This window comes from Salvelinus fontinalis, chromosome 6 (assembly GCF_029448725.1).
Source record: "Salvelinus fontinalis isolate EN_2023a chromosome 6, ASM2944872v1, whole genome shotgun sequence".
Lineage (NCBI taxonomy): Eukaryota > Metazoa > Chordata > Actinopteri > Salmoniformes > Salmonidae > Salvelinus > Salvelinus fontinalis.
In genome coordinates this window covers 8684046-8701800 of record NC_074670.1, presented here as the reverse complement: position 1 = coordinate 8701800, position 17755 = coordinate 8684046, and the positions used below count along the sequence as shown (strand labels likewise).

At 47.8% G+C, this 17755-nt stretch overlaps 1 protein-coding gene across 1 annotated transcript in view; it reads left to right on the top strand.

Annotated features, from left to right (window-relative positions):
- LOC129856775 (uncharacterized) overlaps positions 1-14133 on the top strand; it is a 48976-nt gene extending 34843 nt beyond the window's left edge. The window contains exons 4-9 of the mRNA XM_055924492.1: positions 8669-9172; positions 10282-10364; positions 11097-11262; positions 11383-13115; positions 13311-13939; positions 14114-14133. Of these exons, the coding sequence (XP_055780467.1) occupies positions 8669-9172; positions 10282-10364; positions 11097-11262; positions 11383-13115; positions 13311-13939; positions 14114-14133 (3135 nt within the window). The remainder of the gene's footprint in view (positions 1-8668; positions 9173-10281; positions 10365-11096; positions 11263-11382; positions 13116-13310; positions 13940-14113) is intronic.
- Positions 14134-17755: the final 3622 nt, after the last annotated feature.

Here is a 17755-nt window from a genome sequence, read left to right as displayed (position 1 = left end):
TCAGGCTAGGAGAGGCTAGGAGATTAGCTTCCTAGTGAGAAGAACAATACAAAAGGAACAATCTGCTTTGAACCAACATGTGGCTCTCATTTGGCCTCCCGAGAAACACAGAGGAAAAACAGAGAGGCATGTTTACCAAAGCATAGTCCTAACCTTACTACAGAGAGACATGTTTACCAAAGCATAGTCCTAACCTTACTACAGAGAGACAGAGAGACATGTTTACCAAAGCATAGTCCTAACCTTACTACAGAGAGACATGTTTACCAAAGCATAGTCCTAACCTCACTACAGAGAGACATGTTTACCAAAGCATAGTCCTAACCTTACTACAGAGAGACATGTTTACCAAAGCATAGTCCTAACCTCACTACAGAGAGACATGTTTACCAAAGCATAGTCCTAACCTCACTACAGAGAGACATGTTTACCAAAGCATAGTCCTAACCTTACTACAGAGAGACATGTTTACCAAAGCATAGTCCTAACCTCACTACAGAGAGACATGTTTACCAAAGCATAGTCCTAACCTCACTACAGAGAGACATGTTTACCAAAGCATAGTCCTAACCTCACTACAGAGAGACATGTTTACCAAAGCATAGTCCTAACCTTACTACAGAGAGACATGTTTACCAAAGCATAGTCCTAACCTCACTACAGAGAGACATGTTTACCAAAGCATAGTCCTAACCTTACTACAGAGAGACATGTTTACCAAAGCATAGTCCTAACCTTACTACAGAGAGACATGTTTACCAAAGCATAGTCCTAACCTCACTATAGAGAGACATGTTTACCAAAGCATAGTCCTAACCTCACTACAGAGAGACATGTTTACCAAAGCATAGTCCTAACCTTACTACAGAGAGACATGTTTACCAAAGCATAGTCCTAACCTTACTACAGAGAGACATGTTTACCAAAGCATAGTCCTAACCTCACTACAGAGAGACATGTTTACCAAAGCATAGTCCTAACCTTACTACAGAGAGACATGTTTACCAAAGCATAGTCCTAACCTCACTACAGAGAGACATGTTTACCAAAGCATAGTCCTAACCTCACTACAGAGAGACATGTTTACCAAAGCATAGTCCTAACCTTACTACAGAGAGACATGTTTACCAAAGCATAGTCCTAACCTTACTACAGAGAGACATGTTTACCAAAGCATAGTCCTAACCTTACTACAGAGAGACAGAGAGACATGTTTACCAAAGCATAGTCCTAACCTTACTACAGAGAGACATGTTTACCAAAGCATAGTCCTAACCTTACTACAGAGAGACATGTTTACCAAAGCATAGTCCTAACCTCACTACAGAGAGACAGAGAGACATGTTTACCAAAGCATAGTCCTAACCTTACTACAGAGAGACATGTTTACCAAAGCATAGTCCTAACCTTACTACAGAGAGACATGTTTACCAAAGCATAGTCCTAACCTCACTACAGAGAGACATGTTTACCAAAGCATAGTCCTAACCTTACTACAGAGAGACATGTTTACCAAAGCATAGTCCTAACCTCACTACAGAGAGACATGTTTACCAAAGCATAGTCCTAACCTCACTACAGAGAGACATGTTTACCAAAGCATAGTCCTAACCTCACTACAGAGAGACAGAGAGACATGTTTACCAAAGCATAGTCCTAACCTCACTACAGAGAGACATGTTTACCAAAGCATAGTCCTAACCTTACTACAGAGAGACATGTTTACCAAAGCATAGTCCTAACCTCACTACAGAGAGACATGTTTACCAAAGCATAGTCCTAACCTCACTACAGAGAGACAGAGAGACATGTTTACCAAAGCATAGTCCTAACCTTACTACAGAGAGACATGTTTACCAAAGCATAGTCCTAACCTTACTACAGAGAGACATGTTTACCAAAGCATAGTCCTAACCTCACTACAGAGAGACATGTTTACCAAAGCATAGTCCTAACCTTACTACAGAGAGACATGTTTACCAAAGCATAGTCCTAACCTCACTACAGAGAGACATGTTTACCAAAGCATAGTCCTAACCTTACTACAGAGAGACATGTTTACCAAAGCATAGTCCTAACCTCACTACAGAGAGACAGAGAGACATGTTTACCAAAGCATAGTCCTAACCTCACTACAGAGAGACATGTTTACCAAAGCATAGTCCTAACCTCACTATAGAGAGACATGTTTACCAAAGCATAGTCCTAACCTCACTACAGAGAGACAGAGAGACATGTTTACCAAAGCATAGTCCTAACCTCACTACAGAGAGACATGTTTACCAAAGCATAGTCCTAACCTTACTACAGAGAGACAGAGAGACATGTTTACCAAAGCATAGTCCTAACCTCACTACAGAGAGACATGTTTACCAAAGCATAGTCCTAACCTTACTACAGAGAGACAGAGAGACATGTTTACCAAAGCATAGTCCTAACCTTACTACAGAGAGACATGTTTACCAAAGCATAGTCCTAACCTCACTACAGAGAGACATGTTTACCAAAGCATAGTCCTAACCTTACTACAGAGAGACATGTTTACCAAAGCATAGTCCTAACCTTACTACAGAGAGACATGTTTACCAAAGCATAGTCCTAACCTCACTACAGAGAGACATGTTTACCAAAGCATAGTCCTAACCTTACTACAGAGAGACATGTTTACCAAAGCATAGTCCTAACCTTACTACAGAGAGACATGTTTACCAAAGCATAGTCCTAACCTCACTACAGAGAGACATGTTTACCAAAGCATAGTCCTAACCTTACTACAGAGAGACATGTTTACCAAAGCATAGTCCTAACCTTACTACAGAGAGACATGTTTACCAAAGCATAGTCCTAACCTCACTACAGAGAGACATGTTTACCAAAGCATAGTCCTAACCTCACTACAGAGAGACATGTTTACCAAAGCATAGTCCTAACCTCACTACAGAGAGACATGTTTACCAAAGCATAGTCCTAACCTTACTACAGAGAGACATGTTTACCAAAGCATAGTCCTAACCTCACTACAGAGAGACATGTTTACCAAAGCATAGTCCTAACCTCACTACAGAGAGACAGAGAGACATGTTTACCAAAGCATAGTCCTAACCTCACTACAGAGAGACATGTTTACCAAAGCATAGTCCTAACCTTACTACAGAGAGACATGTTTACCAAAGCATAGTCCTAACCTCACTACAGAGAGACAGAGAGACATGTTTACCAAAGCATAGTCCTAACCTCACTACAGAGAGACATGTTTACCAAAGCATAGTCCTAACCTCACTACAGAGAGACATGTTTACCAAAGCATAGTCCTAACCTTACTACAGAGAGACATGTTTACCAAAGCATAGTCCTAACCTCACTACAGAGAGACATGTTTACCAAAGCATAGTCCTAACCTCACTACAGAGAGACATGTTTACCAAAGCATAGTCCTAACCTTACTACAGAGAGACATGTTTACCAAAGCATAGTCCTAACCTTACTACAGAGAGACATGTTTACCAAAGCATAGTCCTAACCTCACTACAGAGAGACATGTTTACCAAAGCATAGTCCTAACCTCACTACAGAGAGACATGTTTACCAAAGCATAGTCCTAACCTTACTACAGAGAGACATGTTTACCAAAGCATAGTCCTAACCTTACTACAGAGAGACATGTTTACCAAAGCATAGTCCTAACCTTACTACAGAGAGACATGTTTACCAAAGCATAGTCCTAACCTTACTACAGAGAGACATGTTTACCAAAGCATAGTCCTAACCTCACTACAGAGAGACATGTTTACCAAAGCATAGTCCTAACCTTACTACAGAGAGACAGAGAGACATGTTTACCAAAGCATAGTCCTAACCTTACTACAGAGAGACATGTTTACCAAAGCATAGTCCTAACCTTACTACAGAGAGACAGAGAGACATGTTTACCAAAGCATAGTCCTAACCTCACTACAGAGAGACATGTTTACCAAAGCATAGTCCTAACCTTACTACAGAGAGACATGTTTACCAAAGCATAGTCCTAACCTCACTACAGAGAGACATGTTTACCAAAGCATAGTCCTAACCTTACTACAGAGAGACATGTTTACCAAAGCATAGTCCTAACCTCACTACAGAGAGACATGTTTACCAAAGCATAGTCCTAACCTTACTACAGAGAGACATGTTTACCAAAGCATAGTCCTAACCTCACTACAGAGAGACAGAGAGACATGTTTACCAAAGCATAGTCCTAACCTTACTACAGAGAGACATGTTTACCAAAGCATAGTCCTAACCTTACTACAGAGAGACATGTTTACCAAAGCATAGTCCTAACCTCACTACAGAGAGACATGGTTACCAAAGCATAGTCCTAACCTCACTACAGAGAGACATGTTTACCAAAGCATAGTCCTAACCTCACTATAGAGAGACATGTTTACCAAAGCATAGTCCTAACCTCACTACAGAGAGACATGTTTACCAAAGCATAGTCCTAACCTTACTACAGAGAGACATGTTTACCAAAGCATAGTCCTAACCTTACTACAGAGAGACATGTTTACCAAAGCATAGTCCTAACCTCACTACAGAGAGACAGAGAGACATGTTTACCAAAGCATAGTCCTAACCTCACTACAGAGAGACAGAGAGACATGTTTACCAAAGCATAGTCCTAACCTTACTACAGAGAGACAGAGAGACATGTTTACCAAAGCATAGTCCTAACCTTACTACAGAGAGACATGTTTACCAAAGCATAGTCCTAACCTTACTACAGAGAGACAGAGAGACATGTTTACCAAAGCATAGTCCTAACCTCACTACAGAGAGACATGTTTACCAAAGCATAGTCCTAACCTCACTACAGAGAGACAGAGAGACATGTTTACCAAAGCATAGTCCTAACCTCACTACAGAGAGACATGTTTACCAAAGCATAGTCCTAACCTCACTACAGAGAGACAGAGAGACATGTTTACCAAAGCATAGTCCTAACCTCACTACAGAGAGACATGTTTACCAAAGCATAGTCCTAACCTCACTACAGAGAGACATGTTTACCAAAGCATAGTCCTAACCTCACTACAGAGAGACAGAGACATGTTTACCAAAGCATAGTCCTAACCTCACTACAGAGAGACAGAGACATGTTTACCAAAGCATAGTCCTAACCTCACTACAGAGAGACATGTTTACCAAAGCATAGTCCTAACCTCACTACAGAGAGACATGTTTACCAAAGCATAGTCCTAACCTCACTACAGAGAGACATGTTTACCAAAGCATAGTCCTAACCTTACTACAGAGAGACATGTTTACCAAAGCATAGTCCTAACCTCACTACAGAGAGACATGTTTACCAAAGCATAGTCCTAACCTCACTATAGAGAGACATGTTTACCAAAGCATAGTCCTAACCTCACTACAGAGAGACATGTTTACCAAAGCATAGTCCTAACCTCACTACAGAGAGACATGTTTACCAAAGCATAGTCCTAACCTTACTACAGAGAGACATGTTTACCAAAGCATAGTCCTAACCTTACTACAGAGAGACATGTTTACCAAAGCATAGTCCTAACCTTACTACAGAGAGACATGTTTACCAAAGCATAGTCCTAACCTCACTACAGAGAGACATGTTTACCAAAGCATAGTCCTAACCTTACTACAGAGAGACATGTTTACCAAAGCATAGTCCTAACCTCACTACAGAGAGACATGTTTACCAAAGCATAGTCCTAACCTCACTACAGAGAGACATGTTTACCAAAGCATAGTCCTAACCTTACTACAGAGAGACAGAGAGACATGTTTACCAAAGCATAGTCCTAACCTCACTACAGAGAGACATGTTTACCAAAGCATAGTCCTAACCTTACTACAGAGAGACATGTTTACCAAAGCATAGTCCTAACCTTACTACAGAGAGACATGTTTACCAAAGCATAGTCCTAACCTTACTACAGAGAGACATGTTTACCAAAGCATAGTCCTAACCTTACTACAGAGAGACATGTTTACCAAAGCATAGTCCTAACCTCACTACAGAGAGACAGAGAGACATGTTTACCAAAGCATAGTCCTAACCTCACTACAGAGAGACATGTTTACCAAAGCATAGTCCTAACCTTACTACAGAGAGACATGTTTACCAAAGCATAGTCCTAACCTTACTACAGAGAGACATGTTTACCAAAGCATAGTCCTAACCTTACTACAGAGAGACATGTTTACCAAAGCATAGTCCTAACCTTACTACAGAGAGACATGTTTACCAAAGCATAGTCCTAACCTTACTACAGAGAGACATGTTTACCAAAGCATAGTCCTAACCTTACTACAGAGAGACATGTTTACCAAAGCATAGTCCTAACCTCACTACAGAGAGACATGTTTACCAAAGCATAGTCCTAACCTTACTACAGAGAGACATGTTTACCAAAGCATAGTCCTAACCTTACTACAGAGAGACATGTTTACCAAAGCATAGTCCTAACCTCACTACAGAGAGACATGTTTACCAAAGCATAGTCCTAACCTCACTACAGAGAGACATGTTTACCAAAGCATAGTCCTAACCTTACTACAGAGAGACATGTTTACCAAAGCATAGTCCTAACCTCACTACAGAGAGACATGTTTACCAAAGCATAGTCCTAACCTCACTACAGAGAGGCAGAGAGGCAGAGAGGCAGAGAGGCGCAGAGAGGCAGAGAGGCGCAGAGAGGCAGAGAGGCAGAGAGGCAGAGAGACAGAGAGGCACAGAGAGACAGAGAGGCACAGAGAGGCACAGAGAGGCGGAGAGACACAGAGACACAGAGAGACAGAGAGAGACAGAGAGAGACAGAGAGGCAGAGAGGCAGAGAGGCAGAGAGGCAGAGAGGCAGAGAGGCACAGAGACACAGAGAGACACAGAGAGAGGCAGAGAGACACAGAGAGAGGCAGACAGAGAGAGAGAGACAGAGAGAGAGAGAGGCAGAGAGACAGAGAGAGAGAGGCAGAGAGACAGAGAGAGAGAGGCAGAGAGACAGAGAGAGAGAGGCAGAGAGACAGAGAGAGAGAGGCAGAGAGACAGAGAGAGAGAGGCAGAGAGACAGAGAGACAGAGAGAGGCAGAGAGACAGAGAGACAGAGAGAGGCAGAGAGACAGAGAGAGGCAGAGAGACAGAGAGGCAGAGAGAGAGAGACGGAGAGGCAGAGAGACACAGAGACAGAGTGAGACAGAGTGAGACAGAGACAGAGTGAGACAGAGTGAGACAGAGAGAGGCAGAGAGACAGAGAGAGACAGAGAGAGAGAGAGAGAGACAGAGAGACCTATATAGGGAACAGAGAGACGTTAGGGAGACATCCATTATGAAATAGTTCTCCAGTTCGGAGTCGTAGGAGGGGAAAGGTCATTCGTTCAGTTTAGCACTCGGAGTCTGTGGTCAGCTGTTTTTCTCTGGGTCCGTAGCCTAAGCAGTGAGTTGTGTTTTTCACTGAGTACCGTAGTGGGTTCCAGATGTGTTTTACGTATGGGATCAATGCCTTTATGACTATGGCTGTGTACGCCATACTTCTGTAACGTAAATGTCATTGAAAATGTGATCTACGTTAGCCCCAAAAGTCATTATATCACGAGAAGGCCAATAAACAGTAACTAGTAATGCTGTGTAATCCAAGAAAGGTAAAAACCGGTATACATTTCTGAGGTCTAGTCATTTTTTGAGGACACAAACTCAAGTAGACAGTACAAATATAATAAAGTATTTTCAGTATTTTATACGACGAATTTTCTATTCAACAAAACTGTATATGAATAAAGGCTTGAAATTACTTATATTTCTTTTCAAAATATACTAGAATGGAGTTTATAAAATGACTAAGTGTATATAAGATTTTTAAATCCTGTAGAGTACATATTTGTGTGTTTAGTTGTAGAGAAAATTAATTTTCTAAAGGTCTCTCTTGATGGAAACGTCTTCCCCCCCCGTCGCTGTCAACGTCTCACAGAGCGCTCGCTCGGCTTCCTGAACTCGTTAGGAAGCCGCCTTTTCATCTCATATTGATCTTGTCCGTCTACGACAAACAGAAAGGGAATTTTGTTTTTAAATCTATGAATTCTTTTATGTTACTGGCTACTGGCGGCAGGTAGCCTAGTGGTTAGAGCTTCTACACCTGCATTGCTTTGCTGTTTGGGGGTTTTAGGCTGGGTTTCTGTACAGCACTTTGAGATATCAGCTGATGTAAGAAGGGCTTTATAAATACATTTGATTGAAATTGGATTGTTAGAGCGTTGGGCCAGTCACCGAAAGGTTGCTAGATCGAATCAGCTACTCCTGTGTTCGTGGTAACCACGGCTACCACTCCATCGCAAGTCTTTTTCATCTACGGTGTCCACAGATGGATTTTATACGTGAAAATGTCAGTCGGGACCCGGTACCAGAACTACGCAGGACTTTACATCGAAGAGTTTAAAACGTAAACATAATATTAACACTCACAGACCTAGAATGAGATTATATTTCTGTCGTAACACTTTACTTCACGCCGACAGATATGAAACATTGTGATTCGACCCTAATGCATCGTGGGCCAAGACCTGTGATAGCATTTCCCACTGGCCCACACACTGGTTGAATGGACGTTGAATCCACGTTGTTTAAATGATATGATATGACTCTCTCTCTTCCTAGATGTACAACGAGGTGAAGGTGAGGCGTGAGGTATCTGGGGAGGTGAGAGAACCTGTCGGAGAGATTACAGAGGAAGTTACCCTGAGTGTCAGCGTACATTCCACCAGCACAGGATCCAGCATGCTTAGCGACAACTCGACCTCCGACCCCCAAAGCAGCAGCAGCCAATCAGAGCCCGCCAACCAACACTGCTCCTACCCCCGTGGTCACGGCAACGACGACTTCGCCGCCCACAGAAACCGGGCGGATCACCGTGGCAACAGAGGAATCCCCCGTAACTATGACGACTGTGTTGGTAACCAGGAAGTGGACATGGCGGAACTGGAGGCCATCCTGCGAGGGGTGATGGGGCGAGGGGTTGACAGAGACTCTCCCTCTAAAGGGGGTATGGTTAATGTCCACCGCGCCTCCCACGGTGGACCTAGCGTAGGAGTAGCCCACAACACAGAGGTGAGCTCTGGGACATGGAGTGACAAGAAGGAGAACACTACAGCCCTCAATGCCGTGAGTCACCACAGCGTTCCGTCATCTATTGCTCCACCCTCTGAAGTCTATTTTTGTCTTTAGTAATGTACATCTCTCCTTCTCTCTCCCTCCCTCCTCTACTCCCTCCTCTCTCTCTCCTCTCCTCCCTCCTCTCTCTCTCCCTCCCTCCTCTACTCCCTCCTCTCTCTCTCCTCTCCTCCCTCCTCTCTCTCTCCCTCCCTCCTCTACTCCCTCCTCTTCTCTCTCCCTCCCTCCTCTCTCTCTCTCGTCTCTCTCTCGCCCTCCCTCCTCTCTCTCTCCTCTCTCTCTCCCTCCCTCCTCTCTCTCTCGCCCTCCCTCCTCTACTGTCTCCTTCTCTCTCCCTCCCTCCTCTCTCTCTCCCTCCTCTCCTCCCTCCTCTCTCTCTCCCTCCCTCCTCTACTGTCTCCTTCTCTCTCCCTCCCTCCTCTACTCCCTCCTCTTCTCTCTCCCTCCCTTCTCTCTCCTCTCTCTCCCTCCCTCCCTCCTCTCTCTCTCCCTCCCTCATCTCTCTCTCTCCCTCCCTCCTCTACTGTCTCCTTCTCTCTCCCTCCCTCCTCTACTCCCCCTCCTCTCTCTCCTCTCTCTCTCTCTCTTCCTCTCCCTCTCTCCTTCTCTCTCTCTCCCTCCCTTCTCTCTCCTCTCTCTCTCTCCCTCCCTCCTCTCTCTCTCTCCCTCCCTCCTCTACTGTCTCCTTCTCTCTCCCTCCCTCCTCTACTCCCCCTCCTCTCTCTCTCTCTCTCTCTCTTCCTCTCCTTCTCTCTCTCTCCCTCCCTCCTCTCTCCCTCCCTCCCTCCCTCCTTCTCCCTCCTCTCTCTCCTCTCTCTCTCCCTTCCTCCCTCCTTCTCCCTCCTCTCTCTCCCTCAACCTCTCTCTCCCTCCCTCCTCTGTCTCTCTCCCTCCCTCCTCTACTGTCTCCTTCTCTCTCCCTCCCTCCTCTACTCCCCCTCCTCTCTCTCTCTCTCTCTCTCTCTCTTCTTCTCCCTCTCTCCTTCTCTCTCTCTCCCTCCCTTCTCTCTCCTCTCTCTCTCTCCCTCCCCCCTCTCTCCCTTCCTCCCTCTCTCTCCCCCTCCCTCCCTCCCTCCCTCCCTTCTCTCTCCTCTCTCTAGGCCCTGAAGGAGATAGCCCGTGTGAGTGAAGAGCTGTGTAGCTACCAGGATGAGATCGGGAGGAAGTCCGGAGGGGACAAGAGGTAAGACTATATCAACAAACTATTTCCCTGTATAGTGCACTACTTTTGACCATGGCCCATAGGGCTCTGTATAGGGAATAGGGTTCCGTTTGGGATACAGTCAATGTCTACTGATGGCTGGATCTAACCAGTACTCGGCTGGGAACACCCTGGCACTTGGTTGGATCTAACCAGTACTCGGCTGGGAACACCCTGGAACTTGGTTGGATCTAACCAGTACTCGACTGGGAACACCCTGGCACTTGGTTGGATCTAACCAGTACTCGACTGGGAACACCCTGGAACTTGGTTGGATCTAACCAGTACTCGACTGGGAACACCCTGGCACTTGGCTGGATCTAACCCCTTCTCTGTGTTAAATACCTGGGATACTCACTGTGCTCTTTAAACTCTGCATCCAGAACTAAATGCTGTATTACGAACCACTGGTTCAAATACCAGGCATGCTTGGTCTGCTCCATTTGCCTTAGCAGCCACCAGTCATTATATGAAATACCTAGGAATCCTGGGATGCTGGCTATGCTATATAACGGTATGGACTTCCTCTCTCTGTGTTCCGTCCTAGGAGTCACTGTTTCAAATACCTGGGATGTTTTCTGTGCTTTGTGAGCTTGCCCATTCTGCTGGATCTCTCCTAGAGTTGATTGTTTGAAATAGTTTAGATGCTTGCTGTACTTTGTAATGTAATGACCTTTTTGCTTTCCTTCTGTGTTTGATTCCCTCTGCCCTAAGGGGTCGAACCGAGTCCGTGTATTTCCCCGAGGTGGACCATGTTACGACCAGAGAGAGAATGGAGGATCCTGTCTTCAACCTGACGCAGCTGGTAGCTGACCTCCGGGCCCTGGAAGAGGAGAACTGGCTGTCCATCAGGAAGGACCCCACCAGGGGCCCCAGTCACCTCAAGGACCCCACCAGGGGCCCCAGTCACCTCAAGGACCCCACCAGGGGCCCCAGTCACCTCAAGGACCCCACCAGGGGCCCCAGTCACCTCAAGGACCCCACCAGGGGCCCCAGTCACCTCAAGGACCCCACATCCAAGCCCTCTGAGTGGGAGAGAGAAGCACCTCCGCTCCCCCCTCTGCTGGTTCCTCCTCCTATCCCTCCTCGGACAACATCGTGGTACCTCGCCAGCCCCTCCCCTGAACTACAACTACATGTCCCAGAATCCCTCAGTGGCTCAGGCAGGAAGTGCCACAGCCCCTGTCTCCTGTTAGACAGGAAGTGCAGCAGCAGCCCATCGATAGTGAGGAAGTTCGAGGCGATGCTGCAGGAGAACGAGGGCAAAGTTCTGACGGAGGCGGGGTTTACCACCTGCGCTGTTCCCGCTAACTCCCACTGCAACGTGGGCTGCTGCCACAACCGCTGGTCCTGCGACGGGAGCCGCTTCGGCAGCAGCAAGTTGTCCACCTACGTGCCTGTCCAGAAGAGCCTGTCTGAAGTCAACATAGTGAGTGCTGCTGGGAGAGACTTGATGCACGACTACAGGCCCGTTGAGAACCCAAGAAGCCCTGAGAGAGAGAGTCATATACAACCTGGAAACAAAGACCTAGCAGTTTCACACACCTTTCTTGACCTTACCTTAGAGTTACCCCCTCCAGGATCCAACCCTCCAGGCTCCAACCCTCCAGGCTCCAACCCTCCAGGCTCCAACCCTCCAGGCTCCAACCTTCCAGGCTCCAACCCTCCAGGCCACAGTAGGAATAAGATGCTGGAACAGGCCACTGCTGAGTTTAACAGGACTCTCTTCCAGGCTGAGATGGGTCGAGGGATGGAGGACGATGAGGTGGAGGACAGTTTTACCTCAGCGGGTGTCTCTAAGGGGGGCATAACAGACGGTACGACGGTATGTGGCGAGGTCACACACGGGGTCACCAGGGAGACGAACTTTGACCTCCCGCCACGGCACACCACAGAGGTCAGACAAAAGAAGGTGATCTGTGACATCACAGCTCAGAAGCTGAGTTCAGGGATCAAACTGAGCCAGGCTCTGCCCCCATCTGACCCTCATCCAGGGGTCACCGTCAGGACCTTTGACCCCCCTGCCATCTCTGACCTTTCACCCCAACGCCCAGAAGTTACGTTTAGGAACATGCCTTCTAACCCGGCAACACGCTGCCCTGAGGTCAAGCAGCCTACCCAGGCTACACATCCAGCTCCAGGACCAGAGGTGAGTGCCAGTCCTAAGAGGGACAACAAGGCCCAAGGAGAGAGGCCTCATTCAGTTAAGTCATGGCCAGCGCCCCAGCCTCCTACAAACCCTAGGCCAAGGCAGGTTGGGCAACCTGGGGGTCGCCCAACCACAACGCAGGACACCCCTAAACCTGGATCTGTGGGCCCAGGACTCTGTGTGCCAGGAGCTGTGGGGCCAGGACTCTGTGTGCCAGGAGCTGTGGGGCCAGGAGCGTTGGGGCCAGGACTCTGTGTGCCAGGAGCGTTGGGGCCAGGACTCTGTGTGCCAGGAGCTGTGGGGCCAGGACTCTGTGTGCCAGGAGCTGTGGGGCCAGGACTCTGTGTGCCAGGAGCTGTGGGGCCAGGACTCTGTGTGCCAGGACTCTGTGTGCCAGGACTCTGTGTGCCAGGACTCTGTGTGCCAGGACTCTGTGTGCCAGGACTCCGTGTGCCAGGTGTAATGAGCGACCAGCCCTGGAAGCCCCTGACCCTGGCTGCTTTGCGTCCGTCTGAGTCCAGGTCTAATTACGGCGCTGTGGAGAGGATCCTGAAGAGCTATGAGAACACTGCCTGGAGCCAGCGGTACCAGAACCATACCCAACCCGCTGAGTCCAGCCCTAACCCTAACCCTGGCTTCAGCCCCAGTCCTAACCCTAACCCTGACTTCAGGCCCAGTCCTAACCCTAACCCTGGCTTCAGGCCCAGTCTCAGCCCCAGACCCAGTCCTAACCCTTGCTTCAGCCCCAGTCTCAGCCCCAGTCCTAACCCTGGCTTCAGCCCCAGTCTCAGCCCCAGTCCTAACCCTTGCTTCAGCCCCAGTCCTAACCCTGGCTTCAGCCCCAGTCCTAACCCTTGCTTCAGCCCCAGTCTCAGCCCCAGTCCTAACCCTGGCTTCAGCCCCAGTCCTAACCCTGGACCCAGCCCCAGTACTAACCCTGGCTTCAGCCCCAGTCTCACCCCCAGTCCTAACCCTTGCTTCAGCCCCAGTCCTAACCCTGGACTCAGCCCCAGTCCTAACCCTGGACTCAGCCCCAGTCTCAGCCCTGGTCCTAACCCTGGCTTCAGCCCCAGTCCTAACCCTGGACCCAGCCCCAGTACTAACCCTGGCTTCAGCCCCAGTCTCACCCCCAGTCCTAACCCTTGCTTCAGCCCCAGTCCTAACCCTGGACTCAGCCCCAGTCCTAACCCTGGACTCAGCCCCAGTCTCAGCCCTGGACTCAGCCCCAGTCTCAGCCCTGGTCCTAGCCCCAGACAGGAAGAGGAACTCATGGATCTTCTGGCGGAGATGATGGACAAGGATAACTGGGATCAGCCAGGCCCTGCCTCTGGACGCTCCTCCCACACACACTCTCACCACAGCCAGCTGACCAGCTCCCTCAGAGAGACGAGGCTAACCATGCAGGCGAGTACGCAAACGCATGAATACACACACACACACACACACACACACACACACACACACACACACACACACACACACACACCCCATTGTGTTCATTCTGTCTCATAGTTTGACTTGTTGATCAAACTACTTCAGGCTCTCTAACAAATTTACGTGGCATTCCAGAATTGTCCCCTAGTTCCTATGGGTCCTGGTTGAAGGTAGTACACTCCAAGGTTCCATTAGTGGTCCCCTAGTTCCTATGGGTCCTGGTTGAAGGTCGTACACTCCAAGGTTCCATTTGTGGTCCCCTAGTCCCTATGGGTCCTGGTTGAAGGTCGTACACTCCAAGGTTACATTAGTGGTCCCCTAGTTCCTATGGGTCCTGGTTGAAGGTAGTACACTCCAAGGTTCCATTAGTGGTCCCCTAGTTCCTATGGGTCCTGGTTGAAGGTAGTACACTCCAAGGTTCCATTAGTGGTCCCCTAGTTCCTATGGGTCCTGGTTGAAGGTAGTACACTCCAAGGTTACATTAGTGGTCCCCTAGTTCCTATGGGGCCTGGTTGAAGGTAGTACACTCCAAGGTTCCATTAGTGGTCCCCTAGTTCCTATGGGTCCTGGTTGAAGGTAGTACACTCCAAGGTTACATTAGTGGTCCCCTAGTCCCTATGGGTCCTGGTTGAAGGTAGTAGTGGTCCCCTAGTTCCTATGGGTCCTGGTTGAAGGTAGTACACTCCAAGGTCCCATTAGTGGTCCCTATGGGTCCTGGTTGAAGGTAGTAGTGGTCCCCTAGTTCCTATGGGGCCTGGTTGAAGGTAGTACACTCCAAGGTTCCATTAGTGGTCCCCTAGTTCCTATGGGTCCTGGTTGAAGGTAGTACACTCCAAGGTTCCATTAGTGGTCCCCTAGTTCCTATGGGTCCTGGTTGAAGGTCGTACACTCCAAGGTTCCATTTGTGGTCCCCTAGTCCCTATGGGTCCTGGTTGAAGGTCGTACACTCCAAGGTTACATTAGTGGTCCCCTAGTTCCTATGGGTCCTGGTTGAAGGTAGTACACTCCAAGGTTCCATTAGTGGTCCCCTAGTTCCTATGGGTCCTGGTTGAAGGTAGTACACTCCAAGGTTCCATTAGTGGTCCCCTAGTTCCTATGGGTCCTGGTTGAAGGTAGTACACTCCAAGGTTACATTAGTGGTCCCCTAGTTCCTATGGGGCCTGGTTGAAGGTAGTACACTCCAAGGTTCCATTAGTGGTCCCCTAGTTCCTATGGGTCCTGGTTGAAGGTAGTACACTCCAAGGTTACATTAGTGGTCCCCTAGTCCCTATGGGTCCTGGTTGAAGGTAGTAGTGGTCCCCTAGTTCCTATGGGTCCTGGTTGAAGGTAGTACACTCCAAGGTTCCATTAGTGGTCCCTATGGGTCCTGGTTGAAGGTAGTAGTGGTCCCCTAGTTCCTATGGGGCCTGGTTGAAGGTAGTACACTCCAAGGTTCCATTAGTGGTCCCCTAGTTCCTATGGGTCCTGGTTGAAGGTAGTACACTCCAAGGTTCCATTAGTGGTCCCCTAGTTCCTATGGGTCCTGGTTGAAGGTAGTACACTCCAAGGTTCCATTAGTGGTCCCCTAGTCCCTATGGGTCCTGGTTGAAGGTAGTAGTGGTCCCTAGTTCCTATGGGTCCTGGTTGAAGGTAGTACACTCCAAGGTTCCATTAGTGGTCCCCTAGTCCCTATGGGTCCTGGTTGAAGGTAGTAGTGGTCCCCTAGTTCCTATGGGGCCTGGTTGAAGGTAGTACACTCCAAGGTTCCATTAGTGGTCCCCTAGTTCCTATGGGTCCTGGTTGAAGGTAGTACACTCCAAGGTTCCATTAGTGGTCCCCTAGTTCCTATGGGTCCTGGTTGAAGGTAGTACACTCCAAGGTTACATTAGTGGTCCCCTAGTTCCTATGGGTCCTGGTTGAAGGTAGTACACTCCAAGGTTACATTAGTGGTCCCCTAGTTCCTATGGGTCCTGGTTGAAGGTAGTAGTGGTCCCCTAGTTCCTATGGGTCCTGGTTGAAGGTAGTACACTCCAAGGTTCCATTAGTGGTCCCCTAGTCCCTATGGGTCCTGGTTGAAGGTAGTACACTCCAAGGTTCCATTAGTGGTCCCCTAGTCCCTATGGGTCCTGGTTGAAGGTAGTACACTCCAAGGTTCCATTAGTGGTCCCCTAGTTCCTATGGGTCCTGGTTGAAGGTAGTACACTCCAAGGTTCCATTAATGGTCCCCTAGTTCCTATGGTTCCTGGTTGAAGGTAGTAGTGGTCCCCTAGTTCCTATGGGTCCTGGTTGAAGGTAGTACACTCCAGGGTTCTATTTGGGACAGACAAAGTAAAAAGGGGACCTCACACACATTCCGTTGTGAAATCCTTCCTGATTGTCCGAGGCTGAGGACAACACCACTGGGAATGGTGTTTATTTCTGCTATGTGCAGAAAGAAAGAGGCCAAAGCCTCCTGGTTAACTGCAATGTGGCCCATTTCACTTTTAACAGCCTTGTAACAAAGGAACCAAGAAGTTAACTTGGCAGGAAGAGACTCTACTCTAACCTCCCAAATCCAACCCTTTCATCTTAAGTCTCTCTCTCGCTCGCTCGCTCACTCTCACCCCCCCCCCTCTCTCTCTCTCTCGCCCCCCTCTCTCTCTCTCTCACCCCCTCTTTCGCTCCTCCCCTCTCTCTCTCTCCTCTCTCTCTCTCTCGCCCCCTCCCCTCTCTCACCCCCTCCTCTCTCTCTGGCACCCCCTCTCCCTCTCCCCCCCCCTCCCCTCTCTCACCCCCTCCTCTCTCTCTGGCACCCCCTCTCCCTCACCCTCACTCTCAGTTGGAAGCGGTAGGTTTCTGGTCCTATGCTGTGTGTTGTGTAATTACAGAAATATCTCTAGTCAGCCAGCTGCCTCTGAGCCCCCCCCCACAAGAATGAAACCTCCTTTTAGACTAAACTGCTTTAATGTCATGCAAATGTTTCTGAAAGCGTGAGAGTCAATCAGTGATTATCAGACGAGAGAGAGAGAGAGAGAGAGAGAGAGAGAGAGAGAGGGAGAGAGGGAGAGAGGGAGAGAGGGAGAGAGAGAGAGAGAGAGAGAGAGAGAGAGAGAGAACAAGAAAAGGGCAACCAGTGAAGAACAAACACCATTGTAAATACAACCCATATTTATGCTTATTTATTTTAACTTGTGTGTTTTAACCATTTGTACATTGTTACAACACTGTATATATATAATATAACATTTGTAATGTCTTTATTGTTTTGAAACTTCTGTATGTGTAATGTTTACTGTTAATTTGTATTGTTTATTTCACTTTTGTATAATATCTACCTCACTTGCTTTGGCAATGTTAACACATGTTTCCCATGCCAATAAAACCCCTTGAATTGAATTGAATTGAGAGAGAGACAGAGAGACAGAGAGACAGAGAGACAGAGAGACAGAGAGACAGAGAGACAGAGAGAGAGAGAGACAGAGAGAGAGAGAGAGAGAGAGAGAGAGAGAGTCATGCTCAACATGAGCTCCTGATATATTTGATTTTTTTGGTTTTTAGAATGAGATAAACACTCTAATCGAAGAAGAATTCCAGACAAGAAGTGATGAACAACAACTCTATACATTCAGAATAGAAAAAAAAGTAACTTGGCGCCTCAAGTTAAGAAGTTTTGAGTCTAGATAGCTAGCTACACATCAAAGACCTAGCCAGCAGACTAACAAGCTAGCCATAAGAAACGAGCTAGAACAAACCTAGCAAGGTCAGTTAACACAACTACATCAAACGACCAAACTGAGTGAGTAAAACAAAAAGGAGCACGGACTAACTGTAA